At 48.1% G+C, this 26,763-nt stretch overlaps 1 protein-coding gene across 1 annotated transcript in view; it reads right to left on the reverse strand.

Annotated features, from left to right (window-relative positions):
- Positions 1-4,290: 4,290 nt before the first annotated feature.
- The window catches only part of NTPCR (nucleoside-triphosphatase, cancer-related), a 30,043-nt gene continuing 7,570 nt past the window's right edge, over positions 4,291-26,763 (reverse strand). The window contains exons 4-5 of the mRNA XM_034662506.1: positions 12,411-12,620; positions 4,291-4,916 (exon numbers count right to left, since the gene is read on the reverse strand). Coding sequence (XP_034518397.1) covers positions 4,848-4,916; positions 12,411-12,620 — 279 coding nt within the window. The 3' untranslated portion in view covers positions 4,291-4,847. The remainder of the gene's footprint in view (positions 4,917-12,410; positions 12,621-26,763) is intronic.

Raw genomic sequence — 26,763 nt, forward strand, 5'->3', positions numbered from 1 at the left:
CATGAAGGTATTCATCTCTAGTCTCTACAGCATTAACGTAATGATGCTCCAACAAGCAAATGTGAAATAAACTGAAAACATTTTTCAGCGGCCACACTTAAGAGACCAGTAAAAAATGAACCCAGCTTCCGAAAGAGAAACATATTTTCAGGAATGCAGCTGTCGATACCCACACCCGCAACATGATAGAAGTTTCTAAATTACCAAGACCATCCTCCAGTGACATGAATGTTAGATCTTTTATTATAGTACCACAAGTCCCTGAGGCTCTGCTACNCTGCTATTTTGTTTTGTTTTCTTCCAAAAAGTCTGCTCTTTGTTGGGCAATTTCTATTGTTCTATTTTCAAGTTTACTGATTGTTCCCTCTGTTGTCTCCATTCTCCCGAGGAGTCCTTCCAGACTTTCTCATTCAGTCATTGTATGTGACAGTTCTAAAATTTTTATTTGATTCAGCATATTTTTGCTAAAACTGAGACTTTCTATTTTTCATTTGTTTCCAGTGTGTTTGCAATTGATCACTGAAGCATTTTTTGTCACAGCGGTTTTAAAGCGTCTGCCCTAGAATTCCAACATCTCCATCATCTTGCTGTTGGCACATGCTCATGTTTGTTCCATTCAAGCTGCTTCTCCTGGTTGCTGATAGGACAAGGGATTTTCAGTTGTGTGTTGTGTTGTCCCCTGGCTGAGCTTCCTAGCCGGCATGCCTTCCTCTTTCCACCCTTCAGGTCTCCTTACGCATGTTTTATATTTAATATCCAAGGTTTTCAGCGACACCTAACAGGAGGAACAGGGAGAAGTGTATCTGGTCCACCTTATCTAGAACAGGAAGTGTTCTAAGGTGTTTTTCTGAAAAGCAATGCTGTTTACCTAATGCTATTAAGAATAAGTCTAGGTCACAGGAGTAACTCAGTGGAATCCTTTCCCCCATGAGTCCAGTCCCGCCTCCCCGTCCTAACATGCTCAGCTGTCAGCAAGGGGAAGCGGCCCTCCCCACTTCCTAGAACCTATTTCCTCAGCTGCAATGTTCTTCTTTTCTCCACTGCCTCCTTCAAAACCTACCCAAGAACTATGTTCACCTCTCCCCACAGAATTCTCTCCCTTCTCTGCTTCCAGATTTTGACAGTCACGTCATCCACTCCTCTCGAAGGAAGGGACCAGGCTTCATGTGCGCCTCTGCACTAAGTGCTCAACGCACCGGATGCCCTCAAACAAGGGGTCAGATAACCCAGTGCATATAAAGAAGGGAAACGACCAGGAAACATCTAATCCAACCCCTGAATTTGCAGATAAGGAAATGAGATTCTTCATTTGTAAAACAGGAACAGAAAGCTCACACTGGCCATAAAGGAACACAGGAAAGACAAGAATAACAGGGTATGTGAGCCCCTCTCTGTTACATAATTAACCCCAAGCTAATCACTTTATTTGCACATCATTAGGAGCAATGATTACCTCACCCGGAGAATAATTCCCAGTCTTAGGAGAAAATGTGGTATTACCTTAAGATACACTCTTTTTTCCTGGACATAACAGCCACACCCCCTCCATCCCATCTAGGACTTGGAGATGACACTGGCTCGCAGGGGCAGCTGGTCTCCAGAGTTTCATGGCAGCAACGTCCCCCCTGCCAGCCTGGAAGCCAGCTGGCCTGAACACAAATTGTCTTTCATCCTCTCTCACTATCCATTGCCTCCACTTCCACAGAAACTCTAGAATCACCACAAAAACTCTTCAAAGACGTCACTGAGCCCACAACCTTGCGGGGCTCTCAGCACACCGGGCAGCTCCTCAGACAGACCTCCCGGGTCAGCGCCTCCCTCCCTCCCCAACCACCTCCAGCCCAACGACCACCTCGCCCTGCTTGTTTTCTGTGCCCTCGTCCATACGTGCTATGGGCTCGTCGTGGGCGGGCGCTGTTGTGGCCGAGCCCGTGTGGATTGCGCTGCGGAGGGCGCAGACCCGGTCAGTCTTGTTCGTCACACCACTGAGCACAGGGTGCTGCTCGTTACTACTGACCACATGAAGGCAGGCCCGGGTCTGTGCAAGTCCAGCTGCTCTACCCTAACATCTGCTGACCGCCGCAAGAGTACCCCTGGTACGACACGTGGACGTCCCACAGGGCCGGCGAGCCACACGGTGGCATTTTAGCCAGGGACGGAAGGTGCTCGTGGTACCTGGCGGCTGGGGCTCACTCTCCGCTCCCCGGAAGGAGCCCCCTGGCCAGCCGGACTTGTCACGTGGCACTCGCGGGGCCCGTGAGCATTTGCACTGGGGGTGGGGAGAGGCGACAGGCAGGCAGAGCGCAGTCGGGAATACGGCTTGCTCATGGACACATATGAAGGGGGCGCAGGGCAGGACAGTTATCTGACTAAGAAGGACCCAGAGAGACGAAGGGGAAAGACAATCATGTTATGTGGGCCGAGTGCCAAGAGCGCTCTCAGAGGCCCACGCGCTGGCTCAGACCCGGCCACTGGCTGGTGTGACAGAGTGGGTCCTCGCTCACACGTGCTCTCCCGCATGACCCCCCACCCCCCGACGAGNGGGTCCACAGACGGCCACCTTCGCGCCGCGACCTCACGGGGCCAAGGGGAGAGAGCCTTCCGGGGTCTCTTTCATAAGGGCATTAATTCCACTCTTGAGGGCTCCACCTGCATGACCGCATTCCCTCCCAAAGGCCCCACCGAACACCATCACACTGGGGGTCGGAGTTCAACATAGGACTTCGGGGGGAACACAAACATTCAGACCACAACATTATCCTTTATTAGACTTCATTTCTTAAAATAGAGGGACAGCATTGGATACTGTCACATGTGCCCCGATCGTTCCGCTGGACCAAGTGATACAGTAATTATTAAGGACTCTGCCACAGCGAGCACTCCACGCTCTTCCAGCTAATAGCTGCTTACGGTTTATTGCAGCTAAAGGTCAATACTGAGACCTGGGGGCACATGATGCGCTGAAAAGGACAGAAAACATCAAGGCAGTGGGAGGAACAGAAAGAGCGTGGGCTTTGGAGCCACAGGGACTTGGTTAAAACTCTCTATCTGCCGCTACAGCATGTTTCTTGACCATTAGAGAGTATGCAGAAGCTTGCCGTCCCGTATGCATGCTCAGGGCCGCCCGAATCTGTTCTGCACAGCTCCAGCTCCAAGGAGCCCGCACCCCTGAAGGCCAGTAAAGGCTCCAACTGATGGGTTCCCGTCAGTCAGGGCAGACCAGCCGCACTAGGCCGGATGCTGGCTCTGCCTTCAGAGGCACACAGGCGACACTTCCCCAGCCTGTCCCCTTTCTCAGCTCACCTGAGTTTGAGTGGGGCTCCTCAGCACCCTGGGTGTTGGACGAGAATAGGTTGGATGCAGGGGCGAGGCTCCCAGACCACACCCACGTGCGGTGCTCCTTTTGTCCCAGGGAGCCTGACAGAAGTCACACCTGCCCATTGGACATCATGAGTTCGGTCTCCCTGAACAACCCAACCGGGCGTGGAGAGTGGGACAGAGGTGCCCTCTTCCCCCAACTGGACCAGGCACCCTTCATAAGAGATTAGTTCAGTCTAGGAGGCCCTTCAGATGTGACCCCTCAAAGGCTTAGCAAATCCACGCCAAGCTTCAGGAGGGTCCCTTGGAGGAAAGCACAGAGGAGAGAATCCTGACCAAAGAGCCCATCACAGGCTCCCGACCGCCGCCCTGGATCAGAGATGTTAAGAGCTCCCTGGGCAGTGCACCCAGCGCCAGGCTCACAGGACACCCTAGTCTAGGCTCTACATGCCTAGAATGGGCCTTGGTGACAGACGGGGCACACCTGCCCTGAATGCCAGCTGGGTTTGGAGCTAAGGCTAGTTGCTAAAATATCCTGGAAATTCATAGATCTTCACCAGAAATGATCTAACAGCACCGTACTGTCTATCAGTGCAGCACCGTCAACCGCCCGGAGGGCAACTCTCACCCTCACGAACTCTCACGGGTCCGCAGTCGCCCTGCTGTGGCTGCGCCTGATCCTTCCACACCGTGATGCTTGACGGCCCCTGCCCCCAGCCCTCTCGGGGGCGTCACGCAGACAGCCGATGACGGGGTCTCCCTGCTGTGCACTGCCTTCCTTTGAGGACACTCATTTCCCCCTTTCTCTGGAAGGGAAACGGGGCCCAGAACGGCGTAAGGACATGTCTAAGTTGATGTGGCCAGAGTGGGGGCTCTGATCTGAACCACAGGCCCAAACTCGCGGGGCACTGCCCACTGTCAGCATCTCGAAAGCCTCTGCACCCCTCCCACCCAGGGCCCACAGGTTTGCAACATTTAGTTTCTTTTTATTTTATTAAGCAATAAGCAATCAAATAAACAATGCGATGGGTGGGGAGGACCTAAAATGGCTTTTCTCTGAGGGAACCGTTTTTAAAAACCAAATAACTCACAGCCCTGTGAGCTGAGGCTGCACCTGGAGAGGGGGTTAATTTTCATGCCATGCAAAATTGATTAGGTAGCGAACGCCCTTCTCCCCCTTCCCCGGAACATACTTATAAACTTCGATGGGGGCAGGTTCCATCTAATACTCTGAAAACCATTTCTCATTTCATAATTTACCAAAATCATACGCACAACTGCAAGAGGAAATAAACAGAAAACCTCTCAGCATAAATAAGCCACAGCGGACTGTTCATCTCGTCCCGCCAACCCAGCATTCAGGCTAATTTGATCTTTTAAACATTTTATGGAAAACAGCTGTCAGGCTTTCTCTGGAAAAGCCCATAAGGTTTCGTAAGCCCGAAGGCATAAATCCTCGACAGGCAGGGCCCTGATCAGGCTCCAAGGGCACGTTTCTGCAAGCGCACAGGCACGGACACGAACCACCTTCACTTCCAGCCGCTCTGCACACACGTCACAATATCTGGCAAAAGGTGGTTTCTGTTTTCCTTGGTGACCTGTGGGAAGAAGCAAGAGAGCAGGCTTCAGAGTTCTCTCCTTTTCCTCAATCCTCCGCTAGGCAGTATTCTCTGGGAAGGGCCCAGAAGGCCCAGAGAGGGTGAGGCAGGTTTCGGGACTGAGGCAGGAAGCCCAGGTCGAGAGCACATCTGGTGGAATCCCAGCCCCAGCTTCTGCAAAGTGACAGCTTGGACCGTGGAAGCGCGTTGGGCGACTGGTGCTTTTCACCACGACCAACTGTGAACTGAGCCCTGCGTGGGGCTCTGGGAAGGACGATGGAAACGCGGAGGGGGCACAGCCCCCGGCAACCTGACCTGAACAGAAGGAACGCCTGAGTGAAGCCAGGAGAGCCGCCTACGAGCGGCCCGCCGAGAGCAGCCGCACCGCAGCCGTGAGTCACACCCCCAATCTAACACGGGTCAACTCCACATCCGACAGAAGGGGAAGCTAGGCCCGGGAAGTGCAGGGACATCCTGAGATCTGAGAGGCAGCTAGGGACATGGTACGCATTCGAACCCGGGTCTCTGGGTTCTGGGAGTATGCTCTGTAATTCCTACCCTTACACAAGAGTAACCAGCGTCTGTTCAAGCTTTACCCAGTGATCCGTCTTCGCTTTTCTTTAGAAATGCAGTCCCCACAAGTACAAGGAAAGCGTTCAGACGCCACCCAGGGCTTGGGATGGTGGGTGGATCCCCCAAGTAAGGATAGGGCCATCTCTCCTGCCTTCACCCTAGGGCCTTCGGGCTGCCCCCCCCCCCCCAGTATTCACCCATTCAACACGGATGGGGCGTCAACCAGAAACTGAGCAAGGTGCCGGGGAAAGAGGCAGGACTCCATAAGGAGCTAGCCGAGCAGAACAGAGGGACAGACATGGACAGCGAGAACACGGATGGTCAAGGATCCGGGACAGAAAGTCTGCAGATGCATCGGAGCTGGGGAGGGGTGGGGTGAGAAAAGGCTTCCACGCCCGTTATGACTGAGAAGGACATGCAAAGACGAAGTGAGTGCATCTGCGAAGCCGGTGGTCAGTGTGGGCGGACCCTGAGCGGAGAGATGGGCCTGCCTGCTGCGGACTCCACAGCCACCTGTGTCTGCCCGCCCGCCTGGCACAGAGCCGGTGCCGGATGAACGTCTGCCGAGGAGATGCACAGTGGGCTTCGTCCCTGTGGCTCCCCCACATCCACCTGCCCGCCTCCGAAGCACGCTCTGACTTCTCTCTGGGAGACGACACAGTCTGGCAAACTGGCTCTCAGTCCGGGAGTGCAGGCCGGGCCCTGGAGATCGGAGCACCTGGATCCTGACAGGAGGGCGCTGAGCTGCCAACGACAGGGGCCGTCCCCCCAACCCCCGCAGTCTGTCCAAGGAAATGAGAAGTGTGCTGCTGTGAAGAGAGGAAAGGGGGAACGCGGCCGGCTCGGCGGGGGCAGACGGGCCCCTGGTTCCCTTTCCTGCACCCCGACCTCACGAGCACCGACAGCAGGCTCCGCCCTCGCATCTGCGAGTTGACTGCATGCCTCTAAGGGAGGATTCCCAGCTGACAGCATCTGAGGCCACTTCTTGCATCTCCTCACTGCCTCTAGAACTGTGACGTTTGTGAAGGCGGAGACGCGGGGCCGGCAGACGAGCGGGAGCTCACGGCGTGCGCTGCAGAGGGCGTCAAGAGGAGCCCCGAGGCGCGCTGAGTGCCATGCATCCACAGTCCCGCGTTCCCGGGCAATGCCCCATCCTCTCCATCGGCACACGACGACCACGTGGCCACCCTGGTCTCAGACCCCAGCCTGCGAGCGAGACATGCCTCTTCTCTCTCACCATCTGGGAGTGAGCCCCCGCCCTGCCCCGGGGAGCCAGGGGGGCCAGGGTCGCGGCGGGGCGTCCCCTACGTTGAGGACGCTCGCCAAGCCTTGGTTCCACAGAAAACATAGCAACTGGAAAAGATACATTCTGGGAATGTTTCCAGGTTAAAAATTAATGAATGCAAAACTACAATATTTGGCTATCCCCCCTTTGATTTCCCGAAGATGACGTCTGAGAATGATGCAGTAAGAGGTCTACGTGAAACTGTCCACGGTGTTCAGTTATGACGCTCCTTATATACTGAAGCCAAGCTTTCGAATTCGAGAACAGTAGAGCATCACCGGCCCGTGGGGGCCCTTCCCTGCAGGCACCAGCCCTGTCTTGTAGTCAACCACCAGGATTCAGAGACAGCAAGTCCTTCCTGAGAGGCTGGCCAGGAGGGGCACTGGGTGCGGAAGAGAACAAGGTGAGGAAGACCACGGGAAGGAAGCTGGCCCGCCCTCCTCTCGGCACCGCAGCCTCCGGAGAAAGACAGGAAGCCCAGTGAAAGCTGAGCCCCAGCTGGGCGCACTGGCCCTTGGTGCCTTGGTGACACTTAGACCCTGCCTTCCATGGGGACTGGGGCATCTCATTCATCCAGTGTCCGGCACATGGGGAGGGGGGATGCTCAGCAAATGTTTATTACATTCTAAGCTGAGGAGGTCTCTGAAATATAGCCGAGTGGTAAAAGACAGACTACGAAGACTCCAACCATCTCAAGCTTCCAAGTTGCTCTGTGCCGCATCCAAGTTGCCACGGGACGACCTGAGAGTTTCAGTCAACAACCTGGGCACCAGGACATCAGGGAAGCTGTGACGATCTGGACACAAGAACAGGCAGGAAAAAAGGCCCCTAATTGCCTATACACTACACGTAAGAAAGCAAAACGAAACATAATATTTCCTTGAAACTATGGGAAGGACCCTGACAAGTTCCTAATAAGCACAGGATGACAGAAAGAAATTTGACAACGCTTGTTGTAAGTTAACACATATCAAAAGTTATTACTAGCCTGTTTCATATTGTGTCTTTATTTTACTGAACCTAAAAATAGGATTATTCCTGAATCCAATCCCTCCAGCTCTATTTTCCATGAAGGTTAAAGTTTCCAAATCAAGAATTACTTTCGTGTTGTATCAAGTCAGACTTTGCCTTACCCAAGTTTACAAAGATTTACTCCTGTATTTTCTTCTAAGAGCTGTAGTTTAGTGGACTCTGCTTCTCTCCCCCTCCCTCTGCCCCTCCCTGGACGCACACGCTCTCGCAAATAAATTAAAAACATAATAAGAAGCTGTAGAGTTTAGTCCTTAAATTTAGGCCCAGAATCTACTTTGAGTTAATTCTGGTATACGATGTAAGGGTCCAACTTCCCTCTTTTGCATGTGGGTGTCCAGTTTCCCAGCACCATTTATTAAAAAAACGATTATTTCCTCATTAAGATGTCCTGGCACACTTGTTGAAAATCAATTGATCTTAGATGTAGTAAGGGTTTATTTCTGGACTTTCCACTGACCTGTGTCTAGCCTTTGGCCAGTACCACACTGTCTCGAACACTGCAGTAAGTTCTGAAGTCAGGACGTAGTAGTCTTCCAACATTCTTCTTTTCCAAGATTGTTTTAGTTGGGTCCTTTGCATCTCCACATGAATTTTGGGATTCGCTTGCTTGTCAGTTTCTACAAACACCCTGCCTACAGGCTTTCGAACCAGAGCCTAACAGACCTTCTCTCACTCCTCCATCTATAGGAGTCCAAGGACCCAGAGGACAGCATTGAATTTCTGGTGAGATCAAAATGCTTTATGCCCTGCTTGATTAAAAAAAAAAAACCATGGCAGGAAGGAGTAAGCAGAATTCTAAGAATTCCCAAACTAGAAGGAAATCAGGACCTAGTTCCTGCTACTCCTGTGATCCTGCAATGCACAAATAAAAATTAAAAGCATAAAAACTGCTTTATGGAAAAAAAAGGTAAAGGACTCTGAATTCAGGACAGTGGAGTCGATTTTAGTTGTAGTAACATTTTATAAAGTAGAAAAACCAAAGGATTTCTCAGAATCTGAGATTTTTTTAGCAAAATCATCTGAATCATCACTATCGCCAAAGGAAATGGTACAGTAGGGCCATGCTAGCGCTCGGCTTTGGAGGCAGACAGATGGAAGACTGAACCCTAGCTGTGCCACCTGCTAGCTGACGACCCTGGACACACTATGCAGCCTTCGTTGATAAAACGAAGACTACACGATATACCAGAGCAGGGACTGTGAAGTCTGTGTGCCCTGGTGGGTCTACAGCACTGAGCACAGCACCTCAGTCCAAGTGCTCAGTGCCTGGTGGCCACACTGGCATCTAAGTCAGCGCTCCAGCCTCCAGCTGTCTCCTCTGTGCCCTCGGCAGGTAACATTCTCCAGCATTTCCATCGAGCAGGTATTTCAAAGGAAATCAAATGAAATATGTTTTCTAAATGCCACGAAGACAACCAAACTCATGTATGTGTGCACGCGTGTGTGTGAGGTAGGAAGTGACCAGCAGGGATAAATATCTTCCTCACATGGCTCCAGAATTAGGGAAGCATGCACATAGCTCTTTCTAGTAATTTTGATCCATGAAGGTATTCATCTCTAGTCTCTACAGCATTAACGTAATGATGCTCCAACAAGCAAATGTGAAATAAACTGAAAACATTTTTCAGCGGCCACACTTAAGAGACCAGTAAAAAATGAACCCAGCTTCCAAAAGAGAAACATATTTTCAGGAATGCAGCTGTCGATACCCACACCCGCAACATGATAGAAGTTTCTAAATTATCAAGACTATCCTCCAGTCACATGAATGTTAGATCTTTTATTATAGTACCACAAGTCCCTGAGACTCTGCTATTTTGTTTTGTTTTCTTCCAAAAAGTCTGCTCTTTGTTGGGCAATTTCTATTGTTCTATTTTCAAGTTTACTGATTGTTCCCTCTGTTGTCTCCATTCTCCCGAGGAGTCCTTCCAGACTTTCTCATTCAGTCATTGTATGTGACAGTTCTAAAATTTTTATTTGATTCAGCATATTTTTGCTAAAACTGAGACTTTCTATTTTTCATTTGTTTCCAGCGTGTTTGCAATTGATCACTGAAGCATTTTTTGTCACAGCGGTTTTAAAGCGTCTGCCCTAGAATTCCAACATCTCCATCATCTTGCTGTTGGCACATGCTCATGTTTGTTCCATTCAAGCTGCTTCTCCTGGTTGCTGATAGGACAAGGGATTTTCAGTTGTGTGTTGTGTTGTCCCCTGGCTGAGCTTCCTAGCCGGCATGCCTTCCTCTTTCCACCCTTCAGGTCTCCTTACGCATGTTTTATATTTAATATCCAAGGTTTTCAGCGACACCTAACAGGAGGAACAGGGAGAAGTGTATCTGGTCCACCTTATCTAGAACAGGAAGTGTTCTAAGGTGTTTTTCTGAAAAGCAATGCTGTTTACCTAATGCTATTAAGAATAAGTCTAGGTCACAGGAGTAACTCAGTGGAATCCTTTCCCCCATGAGTCCAGTCCCGCCTCCCCGCCCTAACATGCTCAGCTGTCAGCAAGGGGAAGCGGCCCTCCCCACTTCCTAGAACCTATTTCCTCAGCTGCAATGTTCTTCTTTTCTCCACTGCCTCCTTCAAAACCTACCCAAGAACTATGTTCACCTCTCCCCACAGAATTCTCTCCCTTCTCTGCTTCCAGATTTTGACAGTCACGTCATCCACTCCTCTCGAAGGAAGGGACCAGGCTTCATGTGCGCCTCTGCACTAAGTGCTCAACGCACCGGATGCCCTCAAACAAGGGGTCAGATAACCCAGTGCATATAAAGAAGGGAAACGACCAGGAAACATCTAATCCAACCCCTGAATTTGCAGATAAGGAAATGAGATTCTTCATTTGTAAAACAGGAACAGAAAGCTCACACTGGCCATAAAGGAACACAGGAAAGACAAGAATAACAGGGTATGTGAGCCCCTCTCTGTTACATAATTAACCCCAAGCTAATCACTTTATTTGCACATCATTAGGAGCAATGATTACCTCACCCGGAGAATAATTCCCAGTCTTAGGAGAAAATGTGGTATTACCTTAAGATACACTCTTTTTTCCTGGACATAACAGCCACACCCCCTCCATCCCATCTAGGACTTGGAGATGACACTGGCTCGCAGGGGCAGCTGGTCTCCAGAGTTTCATGGCAGCAACGTCCCCCCTGCCAGCCTGGAAGCCAGCTGGCCTGAACACAAATTGTCTTTCATCCTCTCTCACTATCCATTGCCTCCACTTCCACAGAAACTCTAGAATCACCACAAAAACTCTTCAAAGACGTCACTGAGCCCACAACCTTGCGGGGCTCTCAGCACACCGGGCAGCTCCTCAGACAGACCTCCCGGGTCAGCGCCTCCCTCCCTCCCCAACCACCTCCAGCCCAACGACCACCTCGCCCTGCTTGTTTTCTGTGCCCTCGTCCATACGTGCTATGGGCTCGTCGTGGGCGGGCGCTGTTGTGGCCGAGCCCGTGTGGATTGCGCTGCGGAGGGCGCAGACCCGGTCAGTCTTGTTCGTCACACCACTGAGCACAGGGTGCTGCTCGTTACTACTGACCACATGAAGGCAGGCCCGGGTCTGTGCAAGTCCAGCTGCTCTACCCTAACATCTGCTGACCGCCGCAAGAGTACCCCTGGTACGACACGTGGACGTCCCACAGGGCCGGCGAGCCACACGGTGGCATTTTAGCCAGGGACGGAAGGTGCTCGTGGTACCTGGCGGCTGGGGCTCACTCTCCGCTCCCCGGAAGGAGCCCCCTGGCCAGCCGGACTTGTCACGTGGCACTCGCGGGGCCCGTGAGCATTTGCACTGGGGGTGGGGAGAGGCGACAGGCAGGCAGAGCGCAGTCGGGAATACGGCTTGCTCATGGACACAGATGAAGGGGGCGCAGGGCAGGACAGTTATCTGACTAAGAAGGACCCAGAGAGACGAAGGGGAAAGACAATCATGTTATGTGGGCCGAGTGCCAAGAGCGCTCTCAGAGGCCCACGCGCTGGCTCAGACCCGGCCACTGGCTGGTGTGACAGAGTGGGTCCTCGCTCACACGTGCTCTCCCGCATGACCCCCCACCCCCCGACGAGCACCTTACAGCCACCTGAGAGCTCATGAAAGCACGCGGCCAGGCCCATGCCCGCAGTCTGACTGGCGAGGTCGGGGCGGGCCTACAGCTCTGCACGTCCCCCGCACCCCCAGCTTACGGGCCCATGACTTTGCCCGACACGCTCTGCAGCTGTGCTGTCCATGTGGTCAGGGTGACTGAAGAAATGAAGTTCTTATTTTATGGCAACATAAGTAGTCACAGGCAGCCGATGGCTACTGCACGGACCAGCAGACGGGACACTTCCATCCTCGTCGACCGTTCTGTTGCACACGGTGCTACTCTCTAGCAGCTGGACATGCTGTCCACCGTGGCCACAGGGAAGTGTGTTTTTTCATTGAGGACAGGAAAACTTAAGTTCTACAGACTCCTACAAAATCAGACTCACCTGTATCTAGCCGTGGGGGGGGGGAAGGGGGATGGTAATTCAAAGCAAAGGTACGTTTCAAAGCTACCCCGCTGTTTGAGGTTACCTGCTCCATTTTTATAGGCACGGGGGACCAGCCGTACTCACACTGAACAGCTGAACGTCGTTTCTGCGTCTGATTTCCTCCACGAGGGCCAGCGGTTTTCCCTTGGGTATTGGGATCGTGCCCAGGACTACAGTCCCTGGGGCGGACAGCGTCTGACGAACGGCCTGGATGAAAGGCTGACTGAAGAGCTCCATCTTCCCAATCTCATCGATGACACACACTCTCTGCCCTGGGCCACTGCTGGAACCTGCCTGAAGATGACGAAGACACCCAAGTCATGTTAAGCAAAGGGCCCCGGGGTCCCACTTCCCAGTCACTCACCAACTAAGTCAACTAAGCTCTGGAAGGCGGGAGACTACCTCTCAGTCTACACAGGATGACTCACTGGCAAACAGATCTGAAGAGCTCCCCTGGAAACTGCAGCAACCAGAAAATTCAGTTCCCCAAGCGACCCAGGTTCCTGGCAATTTTCACCCTTCTAGAATGGTTCCAGTAATAACCAAGCTTTGTATTTATATACACCCAGGAAATAAGCAGCACCCATAGGCCTCAGATTTAAAGCAAGCCTAGGAGCCCTTATTAATAATACTGGCCTCTTTTGTGTGTGATTCTGAGTTGTAAGAGCTTCCTTGTCTGGGAGGAGGTAACCGCTGTCGGCAAATGCCTGTGTGTTTCATACTCTGCACTACGAGGGCTGGTGGAGAGCAGTGAACAGTAAAAGGAAAGGAATCTTGGTTAAAAGAAAAACAAGTGAGCAGGGCTGTGCCCTTTCAACCACGGATTCCCTAACGACTTCATCCCTTTCCTTTCTTCCGAGCCCCTCTCGGAATAGGTGCGGCAGCCGGGCCAGTGCCTCCCAGCTCCCAGGGCTCCCACCCTTGCTCAGACCCCTCCTACACAGTTGCAGGGTTGGTCTCTGCGATCAGCAGAACGCGGCAGAAGGGACGGTACAGCCCTTCTGAGATGAGGTAAAAAGGACTGCTGCGTCTAGCTTGGTCTGTCTCTCAGATGGCTCGCTCTGGGGAAGGTGACTGTCATGTTGTGAGTGCACTCAGGCAGCTGATGGCCAAGTCCATGTGGCGGGGAACGGAGGCCTCCCTACAACCGTGAGAGTGAGCTGGGAGGTGGATCGGATGACTGCAGCCTCATGACCGACCCTGAGCCCAAACCACCCGGCTAAGCCATTCCTGGATTCCTAACCCAGGAAAACTGTGTGAGATAAAGCCCGGAGTTTTAAACTCCTCAATTTTGGGGTCATTTGTTACACAGCAACCGATCACTAATAACCATGCCCTCTCTGGAACGCCTTCCCAGAGAAAGCTGATAGGACTCTGAATAGTCTTGCCACAGCGGGGACATAACAGAACACGTAACTCTTCAGTGAATGCTGAGTGACAAACACATTTTATATATCTTTGTATAAATGATGACTTTGAAAATTCTAAAGCTAATTTACAAAGTGCCTTTTACTACCGTTCTAGACTCATTAAATAATGACATCGGTACATTCTCAGAATATATGGCTGAGTTCAGCTAGATTTGTCTTGAACTGTGAATCCCGAAGCTAGAGTAGAGAGCGGCTGGCAGGGTGCACCTGCCAACCGGTGAGGGTCGGGGCAGAGGGGCAGGTCCTGAAGCCTTTAAGGTCCAGAGGGCTGTGGGTTCTATCCAACAGCTGAGAGATGCTAAGCCACGGAGGATCACAGGTTGTGCCCAAAAGGCTGCTCGCTGTGTGGTGTCAGGGACAAGTTAGGCATCTTCCTGAACAGACGTGAGATTGTGGGGTCTAGTCTGAGGCAGTTCTTGGGGGGAAGCATTAGAGCAGTGGTTTTCAAACTGTTATGTAAGTGGTACTCTTATTATTTGCCGACTTAGTATCACATACATATTTTCCCACTCACTTTACAAGCAGAAAGACCAGGAAGGGGTCCACCGTCATCATCCAAGAGATGGTCTATAGACTTACTCAGACGTCTGTGTTTCTAACGCACTTCATTTTTAACTTTCAATTGCATGTGTGTGTGCGTGTGTGTGTGTATACACACGCACGTGCACGCACACACACCCACACTCCATCTCCCCCCCAGGGGCAGGACAAGGTCATATTCATCTTTTTCTTTCCCCTGGNTGCACTTCGTTTTTAACTTTCAATTGCATGTGTGTGTGCGCGTGTGTGTGTGTATACACACGCACGTGCATGCACACACACCCACACTCCATCTCCCCCCCAGGGGCAGGACAAGGTCATATTCATCTTTTTCTTTCCCCTGGAATTGAGTGATGCGAAGCTGAGCTGAGGTGGCTAATGCCCTCCACTGGTGGGGTGCAGGAGGAAAGGCGAGCATTTAGGGAATCAGTCACTGTCATTTCCAAATTTTTTCTTCAAAACTGAACGCCAAATTTGGGAAGAAATTTAAAAAGCTATCAGGTACCAGCTCATCAGCATAAAAACAGATGTACCCATAAGAGCAAGGAATTCCAACGACCTCTTATCAAGGAGTATTTGGGGCATTCTGCTGCCTCCAGAAACTAGTAATAATTGTGGATGTCATCTTCCCACAGGGCAGCATCCAGAAGCCAAACAGAACTCTGTCCTGGCACATCAAAATGATAGTTTGAAAGCAGTCATATGAGACAAAGAGAAACCATATGAAGAATGTGTGTGTGCCCGTGCACATGTATTTATTTGGGTGTACGTACGTGGGCATGTATGTAAAAACACACGAGTAGATACAAACATAAAGCACGAGGCTCCGAAACCACCCTTCCTTGGATTCTCTACAACATTCACCAATGAGAGCTCACCGACATTGAACTTCTGCACAAAGGTATCTGGATGCATATGCTTACCTCATGTTCTACAGCCCGAAATGCTCGCTTTCAAACATTAATTTATATAAAATCCTCTCTGCACAAAAGTAGGGACTTTTATCATCCAGAAACTGTAGGAATCTCAAAAACAAGTCTGGGATTTTTGATGAAAAATCTGTTACTAATGCTCAAGTGAGAGGCAGATATCAGATGCTAAGCCACTAAAAAGCCTGTAAAGACGGGTTTTTCTAAATAACTTATGACCATACATTTAAGAACGTAATAAAAGAACCACCATCGGGGCACCTGGGTGGCTCAGTCAGCTAAGCATCCAACTCTTGATTTCGGCTCAGGTCATGATCACAGGGTTGTGAGATTGAGCCCCGTGTCGGGCTCCGCGAGCAGCAGGAAGTCTGCTTGCAATTCTATCTCTCTTTCTGCCGTTCCCCTGCTCCTGCTTGCTCTAATAAATAAATAAATAAATAAATAAAATCTTAAAAAAATAAAAAGGACCACTATCATACTCAAAATTGTTTTATTTTTATATAATTTCAAGCAATTTTAGAGGGAAACAAACAAACAAAAAAGCCAGTGAGCACACATCGTGTTTACGTTGTTCCAAATTCTCTTCTGAGTTGGTAAAGACGCAGCCTTACAGCCCTGGGGTCCAGGTGTGAAAATGGTCAGGTTGTGGGGAAGTCAGAATGAGCCCCTGGAGAGCCCGTACCTGAAGGTATGGAGTAAGGAGCTCATGCAGCACTTCGGGCTGCCTCGGGCCATGAGGTGAAAATCCCTGTGTGCACAGGATCTGGAGTGTGGCCCTTCTCCCCTGCACCTACTCTCTCTGCAGGGGACCGCGAGGCAGGGGATGGCAGACACTACCCTGCGTCACTCACCGCTCCCCAGCCAGGCCTACATGTCACAGGACTACCCACTTTCACTGTCACGAACAGGGAGAAACACTTTGGGCAAGGCATATTTTAGCTCCTCTGTTCGTTCTGAGGGAGAAGATATTTCCTCGGGAGAGAGTCCTAAAATTGACCGGCCACTGGGAAAGGAAGCTATGAATAATTTTATCACTTTGCTTACACTTAGCTAGTTAGCTTTCTGGAAAGATTAAACTGAGTTAGAGCAATAACAAAATATCTGTGTACCCATTATGTCAGAGTCCTGAAAACTATGTGACTTTTTTGTTTTGTTTTATCTTCATATACATTTTTAAGAACACAAAAGAAAAGGTAGACATAAAATAGGCAATTTCATTTACCCAAAATACTGAACTGAGAAAAGCTAATTAAAGTGGCATTTGCCTTATTGTGAATTATTTACTTAATAAATATTTCTGGTGGCCTTAACTTTTTTTTTTTTTATTAATATCAGACATGCAGACAGGCTTCTGAGCTGGCCTATCCAGGACAGCAGGTATCAAAAGACATGGGAAAGAACTGGGGAGCAGCTGCCAGAAGTTGGCAGCAGAACTAGGGCCCTTCCCCACAGACCCACATGTTCTGAGAAGCCAGGAAGGCAAATAGTGGTAACAGTGGCCACAGCCAAGCCCACAATTCCTCAACCCTCTGAAGGTATGAGCTAAAAGTGAAGGGCCCCAATTAGACCTCTATGTGTGCTTATTGCAAGCCTAAAGTTTCAGAAGCCCCTGGCAGTCTGATAGCATGTCGACTGCGTATCCCCGGGGATGAGGTCACACTGGCAGCCAGGACAAGCTGTCTAGACTGCCTGCCGCGCCCTGGAGCCCAGCCCTTCTCTCCTGGGGCGTGCTCTGGGTGGGAGCTGTCCCTACCCAAATGCCAGAGATTCCCACCCAGGGCCCAGCAGACTAGGGCTGAGGCTCCTCCTGGATGTCCTAACTGGCCTCTCTCCGGCTCACCCATGCAAGCGCCTGACCATAGAGCACCAGAACGGCGCCCTTGGTATCTCGCAAGATCCAAGAACTATCCCAGGACTGAAACAGCATCTGTTGGCTGACACTCAGCCCAGTGGATGGAGAACCCACTACCCCTGGTGATCCCAAGTGCCTCGGGACCAGCCTGGACATCTGAGCTTGTGCGTCTGCACCCAGACCTACAGCTCGCTCTGGCCCCCAGGTTCATGGCACACTGCGGATGTGAGGCTCCTCCCAAGGCTCTACCCATCACCTCACTCACCTTGGCAACAGAGATAATTAGACCTTCCCCTGTTTGCACCCCCTAGCAGCCAGGCACGCACACACTTTACCAACAACGCCGCATTCAGTGCCAGTAACTCCGTCCAGCAGGTACCCGCATCTGTTTTACAGATGCGGGACACAACCGATTCAGACGAAGTCACTGAGCTCCCAAGTGAGAGCTGAGAGTCAGACCCAAGGGCACCTGATACCAGAGCTCCCGTCCATCCCCCACATGCCATACCGCCTGCACATTTTCAATCTGAGGAAGGAAAGAAACTGAAGGAAAGAATCAAAGACACTGAAGGAAAGAACTGAAGGAATTCATCTAACTGTAAGGAAACTACTTTTCTCTCCAACGAGAAGCAGTAGCACGTCAGTTTCTAGAGGCTACGGAGGCACAGCCACAAAGACCCTAATCTGCTTCTGGAGTACTCGTATTAACTTTATTTACTCAAAAAAGATGACGTATTTGAGGTCTCAGAACAATTACCATCACCAACATCATTTTATCCAGGACAGAGGAAGGCCTGCTTTAGTAGGCAGATGTGAACTGCAGGTGAAGGCCCCTCCCCCAGCACGAGCACAGGTCCCTTCCTCACACACAGCGAGATGGGACCAGGCACCCCCAAATGTGCTAACTCCTGCCACGTCCTTATCAGCTAATGGTGTTTACAGTAACTGTGCTTGTAAAAATTCTCGCTTAGGAAAAATCTTACTCAATTTTTAAACTTTGATTCAAGTTTAGTTACCTTTGAGGTCTGATATCCTTTTATTACATATTGTCTAGAAGAAAGAGAGTTGACTGTTTTAGCCACAGTGAAACAGGGATGACTTCCTGTCTAACTAAGGAGACTGGAAAGAATTAAACAAGTGCAGCTTTGATGAGGAAAAATCCACCGTTACGGCTCTTCCAGTTCAACCTTCAAATGTATAGCGATTTTACTGTTAACTACTGCTCACCCTGTTACAGAAAGGTTTCCAAAAGGCAGTAGTTAAATTGGCTTTCCACGTAAAGCCTCCATAGAATTATTTTCAGATCATCTAATAAAGTTAAAAAAATGAGAATTAACCAGAAGAAATTTTCATGAGGAGGATGTGCATGGTCTTAAAGTGTCTCCCCACATTGCTTATTCATTTCAAAGGGAAAAAGAGTGGAGACACTGGACAATTCTTCGCTCAGGTAATCAAAACAAACATCAGCAAACATCACGTGCCTCCGGACGAGATGCCCAAGACAGATGCGCCATGGGTTATGCAGTATTCTGACTGCAGTTATCACACAGAAACAACAGAAAAGCCCCCAAAGAGCAATGTCCCATTAGGGTAGAACTGTATTCCTCAAAAATGTCAATGTCACAAAAGACAAAGGATGACTCAGGAGATGTTCCAGATTGAAGGAGGCTATGGAGATACGGCAGCTAAATGCAACACTTAACCCCAGACCAGCGGAAAACCTGTTCCAAAGGACATCGTTCAGTCAACTGACAAAACAGGCCTGGGAATGGGAGATTATTAGTATTTTCAATCTTTTTTTTTTTTTTTTAAAGATTTTATTTATTTGAGAGACAAAGCAGGAGCATGAGCGGGGAGAGGGGCAGAGGGAGAAGCAGACTCCCCGCTGAGCAGGGACCCAAACATGGGATGCAATCCCAGGCCCCTGGGATCATGACCTGAGCTGAAGGCAGATGCTTGACTGACTGAGCCACCCGGGCGCCCCTATTAGTATCTTCTTGGTTTATAATGTATTGAGGTTGAGAACTGTACCAATGACATAAGAGCATGTGCTTATTCTGAGGAAAAATATACTGAACGTTTTGGAGTTAAGCACCCCAGTGATTGCAATATACTCTCAAATGCTCCCCTCCACAGATTGGTATGTGTACACAAACAGACACACATGCGCACACGTGGACAGAGAGGGTGAACAAACAACAGGGCAAATGGTAAAAATAGGTGAGGCTGGGTAACAAGTATATGGGTGGTCTGGCATTATTCTTGTTATTTTCTCTAAGAGTAAAATTATATCCAAATTAAGTTCAAAAAATTAGAATCAATACAAAAAAATAAAAATACTCCCATGCATGCTTTCTCAGTATAAGATCTGAGAAAAGAACCACCTCATCACAGGGTGAGTTTGCTTCTGAGGGAGGCAGGGCCTTGGACTGACACATATGGGAAGAGGCAGCCAGCGGCAAGGGCTGGAAACGGGACAAAGTGAAGGAGGAAAGGGCAGGAAGGATCAGTTGATACACATTCTACCCCAGTCCCACTTACGGAGCACGCGCCTCTGCCAGGCCTCCAGGGAGCGGGCTGCGAGAACTGCACGAAGGTAAAGAAAGCCAAGGCAGGAGCCCGCTCCGCATCTAAATCACAGAACCTCAGACCGGCAGTGAGAACCAGAGACCAGCAGCGAAGTAACAGAGCATCAGACCTGCCCAGGGGAGTAGGGGGACTGCTGGGGAAGGTCACTGAAAAGACGGACCACTGGCCGCTCCAAGAGCTGGACCCAGGTGATCAGAGGCGTCCCACCCCCTCCCATGGAGTGTGGATTCCACTTGCCTTTCTCATCCCCAGGGCACAGCCTTGAGATAATGACGTGGTGTTGAGAACACCTGCATGGTCTACTTGACTGAACCCAGTTACGGCCTCTCTCTATATAAACTTAAGATCGGGCAGGAGGGGCCCCATTCATCTTGCCGCGTCCACCACGAGCCTTGTATGTTAGTTCCCACAGCTTATTACAAGGGCCACCTCCCAACCCGGAGTGGCCTGCCTCTTTTCCGGACTCCCTCCACCCCCCCAACAAAGCGGGCTGGTTTCACCTTTCACCCGGGAGCTCCAGACAGAGCTGTGGACCCCCAGAGATTACCAGCAAGGACTGCCATGACCAATCCAACAAGGTAAACTGCAGCGTCAACCTTACACGGAACTCTGAGTTCATTTTTCTCTTCTGACTCACTGCAGGAATGTTTCTGCTGACAATTTTCAAATTAATTTTTATGTTTGCACCAGACAGCTTTTTGTTTCCCTGGCTGATCTTGCAGTGCATATATATATATGATCGTGAGGTCCAGAAATAGTAAGTGAGGAGGAACAAAGAAAAAAATGTCACATTCGCTAACAATGAAGGAAATTCAAAAGCAATGCTTGGGCTCCTGTCAACCTTTCAAGAATGGATCCTGACTAGAAATTGATTTTTCTGAATTCTCTCTAAAGCCTAGTGGCCTGAAATACTAAGCAGCAACTCCAGGTCAAGTGGTAAAAAACAGACTTTCCCCAGCCAGGAATCCTCTCATCTTCAAATGAAGTTTCAAAGATCTGAAGCAGAATCTCATTTCAGAATCAAAAGCAGGTCCTGCTCTTAAAAACAAATATACACCAAAGCCTTATTTTGATCAAAACAAGGTTTGACTACGTTGATTTTCATTGGATGTCCTGGTTCTAGCTTCTTATTCTTTTCATGGATCTTAATTAGAAACAATAGGGTTCAGCCTAGAAAATACAGTTTGGAGTAGACACCTTTTGTTCTCAAAAAAATTATAATCCATTGTTATCTTTTTGTGTGAGGAAGAGATACATGGAGTGCCAACAAAATGTTAAATCCAACAATGCAACAAATTCTAATCAAGCATTCAGTGTGGCTGTCAGAAAGACCATTAGGAAAAAGGACAGCGTTATCCTGCCAGCCTTGATCACTGAAAGACTAGAAAACCAATCCTACTTACAGGAGCATCAGAAAATAGAAGAGACCTATAAATAACCTTACCAAAAACAATTTTTTTTTAAAAAAAGAAAGAATGGAAAGAGAGAGATATTGGGTTTTTGGCTATGGAGACTATTAATAAATTAAAAATTAAGATGCTCTTTATATCTAAATAACTATAATTTTATATGGTTCCAATCACTCCATATAAGACCCTTTGTGATGGATAATAAAGTCTTAATTCTACAGTTCATGCCAGCTCTACCACCTACAGGCTGTGTGCCTTCGGACAATTTAATCTCTAGTCCATGCCTCAGTTTCCTCGTCTGCAAACCAGGAAGAGAGTGATAGCAACACTCAGGACTAAGCGAGTTTGTGCCTGGTGCAGTTTGCACTGGATCACTGTTAAGGACTTGCACTGGTGCCCCCACCCCCTGCACCGTTACACCAATACCACTCAGTGTGGGAAAATGAACAAACAAGAATGGGTAAGACAACTTTTTAAACTAGAAGACAACATGGCAATTAACACAACATGGTACTGATGTAAGACTCAAGCGGACCAATGGGAGAGAATAGGTAACCCTAAAACATTATACAGACACACACACATATTTCTTATTATAATTAATAAAGCATAACAAACAAATGAGAAATGGGTTATTTAACAAATGGCTTTGGCAAACTTGCTAAGTATTTGGAAGAAAATCAAATGAGAGTCTCATTGTATATTTCATTCAAAATAAATCCAGATGGATTAAAAACATGTTAAAAGAAAAAAAAAGGTACTACAGAAGAAGAAACAAATTCTGTGTTAACCTGGAATACAGAGAGACTTCCTCAATGAGAAAGAAAAGGAAGGAAGGAAGGAAGGAAGGAAGGAAGGAAGGAAGAGGAAGAAAGAAAGAAAGAAAGAAAGAAAGAAAGAAAGAAAGAAAGAAAAAGTCATCAAAGTAACAAACTGAGAAAAATGCAATCAATAAATACAAAAAGGTCATTTTCCTTATAAAAGATCTTTTTAAGCCAAAAGAAAAAAAATGGGAAAAGGGATAAACAAAAATAATTAGATTTAAAAAAAAATATTCAAACTAAAAAACATTTAGCCTCATTAGCAACTTAAAAGCATGAGTTAAAGCAAGGCAGCATGTTTTAGTATGGAAAATTGGTATTGTGCTCTGTGCCCACGAGAGTGCAGGTCTGGCAGGGGGTGCAGACCAGTGACGGGAGCACCTCAGCAGCACCCAGCGAGACCCCAGAAGGTCACAGCCCTTCACCTAGGACCTCCACCCTCAGATCGTCCCCAGGGAAAGCACCGGGGCTGGGGAGAGAAAGGCTGGTTGTACAAAGGGGGTTTGCTACAAGGATCCTTGCAAAGGTGATAAATACCTGCCACTGAGGGAATAAGGCTGAAGTCAGAGGAGAAAACCCACGCCAGGGAATACCGTGCAATCACTACATTATGGCACTTGTGAGGATTATCATGTCCTAAGGCCCTTCCCATGTCATTTGACTGTATTAACGGGAAAACCCAAGCCTATAAAACCATACACATTATTTGTCTCCATTTTGGAATGATGGAATAAAGCAGAAACAGAGAAGAAACAAAATACACTAACAGTGGTTAACCCAGTGATAAGATTATAAGTTATTCTTATTTTCTTCTTTATTTATATTTCGTATTTTCAAATTTGTTACCTTGAGTAGGGAGAGTGGTAAACTCAGAAAAATAATAAAAACGTTGTCAAACAAGGAAAGAAGTCACCGGTGTAATGAAAAAAGTCAACACCAGTCAACCTTATGAAGGACTTTCTAAAAACTTTACTGAGTCTAGAATGTTTCCCAATCTCTATTTTCCTTTAGTCACCACGTGTGCCCCCGAGAGTCCATCCATCTCTACCCCAGCCTGAGGGCACGAAACAAGAGCCGCCCCAGCTGGGGCCGGGGTCACGCCTGAACCTCATCCTGCAGCCCTGCCCTGGCCTCCAGCTGCTTCTCCGCACCAGCCCCGGTCTGGACCCCCCTCCCCGGGCTCCCAGCAGGCACACACCCCTGCTGGCCCTGCTGGCCCCAAGGAGTATCTCCCTTCTGTCTTAGGACTCAAAATATTTTTCATCCACAGTGAAATATCTTACACAAAGGAGGCACTTATTAGATATTTCTTAACTCACGGTGTTTTCAGACATCCCGGGCACGAGACACTGACATGCTCTCTGCACAAAGGCTTTCCCCTGACTACATGTGGTTGCTAGAGCTTTCTGTGTATTTGCCAGTGATAACAACTGTCTCTTTATATTCCCGTTTCTGTTGTGTAGTTACTTTAACTTTTTTCATTCTAAAGGCAAAACACTAATTCCTTTTCCTCTCTTCATCCCAATGAAAGATGGGGAAAAATATGTTCTTCATAAAAAAAAAAAAAAAAAAAAAAAAACAACTCTGTGGCCTGGACCGGGTAAGAACCCACAGCCTTGGGAACCCTTCCTAAAACACGGGTGTCTGGGTTTGCTATTCAGAGTAGAAGAAGTTATTTTTTAATTAAAAAAGAGCAATTCGAGCTCTTCTAGTCAGCGTATGATTTCTCATATAATCTTGCTGATAGACATCAGGCACATATGTGCACACTGCTCTCCCAGGATTCAGTCTGTTCTGAGCCAGGTAAATAAAAATCAATTCTTTGTATCGATCCAGGGCCCAAAGCCAGAGTCTTCACCTGGAATTTCATTTGAACTACTTCACTTGCCCTTTGAACATGTAAGCATTTGATGGGAAAGGAACCAGAGAGAAAAACGTCCTGTTCTCTGACTGCTCCCACCAAAACAGTGGCCACAACAGACCCAGCAGGGGACCGAGGGAACATTTCAAGAGGCAGGAGGTGAGAGGAGCAGGCAACAGGGAGGAAGCAAATGAGAAGGCGGGTTCTGAGGAGCAGCAGCTCCCTTCCAGAACAGAGCTCGAGACCCTGCCAGCCATCTGAAATTAGCAACTGCCCTCCGTGGACTATACTTAAAATTTCCAGCAGCTCTGTGCAACCACCAAAGCCCTCGATGGCACATCTTTGCTCAGCCCCAAATGTCAAAAAAGAGCAGAGAGGCAAAGATAGTGAGCCAACCAAAGAAAATGGCCTGGGCCGAGAGCCAAAGGCTGGTGTGGCACGGGCCCTGGCATGTGTGGGGAACCTGTCTGAACTAGCATGGCTGGGGAATGGGGACAGGAGGCCGGAGGTTAGTGGGCCAGACCGCATGGGGCCCACCAGGCCATGAGAAAGATCTTGAACTTTCCTGCTGGTGGAACAGACGTCTCTGGAAGGTTTAGACCTACCTCATGAGACAGGTCGGCACTGTCTGATTTCCACAAAAATTAGCAATGTAGTAAGGCTATCACAGATTAAATGGAACTCACAGTATACTTAATACGGTCCATGAGGCCCTGATCACGTGGCCCCACGTACCTCACCCGTCACACCTTCTTCCTTACCTGCTCCTGCCCCAGGACAGCAGGGCTGCAGTTTATCCATTCCCCTCAATCTATAATGCTGCCCACAGAACCACCCCTCCCCAAACACACACCCATCCAGTATTCTCTCTCTGAAGTGATGGTGCCTTCTTGTCTTCCCATTTCAGTTACTTATCACCTCCTCAGAGCTCCTTCTTGGGCACCTGATCTACACCCAGCTCCCCGCACCTCTCACAGCGCCCCACTGGTCTCCTCCACAGCGCTTATGACATACACCTACTTGTTTAATGTCTCCATTTCCCCCTCGACTGAGAGTCTTGAGGAGGAGAAAACATGTCTGTTTTGTTCATGACTAGGTATCTAGGATTTGATAAATATTTGATGAACGAATGCAAAAAACAAGTAATATATAATCCAAAAGCAAAAGTTGGTTCTTTGAAAAAATCGACTAAATTGACAAACCCTTTTCCTATTTTCCTTTTCCTTCTCCTGGACAAAGAAAAGGGGAGAAAGGACTGAAATAACTAAAATAAAACATGAAAGAAAGGAAAACACCACTGACCTTATACAATGAAAAGGATTATAGGGGAATATATGAACAACTGTGTGCTAACAGATGAGATAAAAGAGACAAATTAATAAAAGAGAGGTTACTACAACTGACTCAACCAGAAATAAAAAATCAGTAGACCTATACAAGTAAAGAGATTGAATTCATAAGTAAAAAGCTTCTCCAGGGCGCCTGGGTGGCACAGTGGTTAAGCGTCTGCCTTCGGCTCAGGGCGTGATCCCGGCGTTATGGGATCGAGCCCCACATCAGGCTCCTCCGCTATGAGCCTGCTTCTTCCTCTCCCACTCCCCCTGCTTGTGTTCCCTCTCTCGGTGGCTGTCTCTATCTCTGTCAAATAAATAAATAAAATCTTTAAAAAAAAAAGCTTCTCATGAAGAAAAGCCCATGCCACAGGGCTTCACTGGTAAATCAAACATTCAAAGGAAAATAAATATCAATATGTCACAAACTCTTCCAAAAATCAGAAGAGGACGGGACACTTCCTATCTTATTCTGAGACCGATATTACCCTGACACCAAAATCAGACAAAGATATCACAAGAAAGCTACAGACCATATCCCTTAGGAATACGGATGTGGAAATCTTCAACAAAATACATGCAAACATATAAAAATCCAGCAATACATAAAAGGATTTGCATATAATCCTTTTGAATCCATCAACATATAGAAATAATCATACACCATGACCAAGAGGGATTTAGTCCAAGAACCAAGGTTGGTTTAACATCCAAAAATCAATTAACATAACACACTATATTAATGATGAAAGATAAAAATCACATAATCACCTCTATAGATGCAGAAAAAGGATTTCACAAAATCCAACATTTCTTTGTTGTAAAACACTCAACAAGCTAGGAATAAAAGGAACTTCCACAACCAGGTAATGGTTATCTGCAAACTCACAGCTAATATCATACTTTATGGTAAAAGATTGAATGCTTTCTCCCTATAATGAGGAACAAGATGAGGATGTCCATTCTCACCATGCCTATTCAACACTGAACTAGAAGTACCAACCAGGGCAATGAGGCAAGAAAATGAAATAAAAGGCATCCAAAGTAGAAAGGAAGAAAGTAAAACTATATCCATTTGTAGACAATATAATTTTGTACATAGAAAACCCTAAAGAATTCACTGAAAAACTCTTAGAACTAATAAACAAATTTATCAAGGTTACAAAGGATACAAGATCAAGAAACAAAAATAACTTGTACTTCCGTACATAAGTAATGATAATTTCAAAAGTGAAATTAGGGAAACAATTCCATTTAGAATAGCATCAAAAAGTATAAAATGCTAAGATATAAATTTTTTAAAAAGAAGTGTAAAACTTACAGGCTAAAAACTACAAAACAATATTGTTAAAAAAAAAAATTAAAGAAGGTGAGCCTGGGTGGTGCAGTGGGTTAAGCCTCCAACTCTTGGTTTCTCTTCCTCTCCCTCTGCCCCTCCCACTTGTACTCTTCCTCTCTCTAAAATAAATAAATCTTAAAAAAAAAAATAAAGATCTAGGTTGGGGAGCCTTAGTCAGTTAAGTGTCTGACTCTTGATTTTGGCTCAGGTCATGATCGCAGGGTACTGAGATTGAACCCCACATCGTGCTCTGCACTCAGCAGGGAGTCTGCTTAGGAATGTCTCCCTCTCCCCCCAACACGTGGATGTTCTCTTTCCTAAATAAATAAATCTTAA

This window comes from Ailuropoda melanoleuca, chromosome 6 (genome assembly GCF_002007445.2).
Source record: "Ailuropoda melanoleuca isolate Jingjing chromosome 6, ASM200744v2, whole genome shotgun sequence".
NCBI classification, from domain to species: Eukaryota; Metazoa; Chordata; class Mammalia; order Carnivora; family Ursidae; genus Ailuropoda; species Ailuropoda melanoleuca.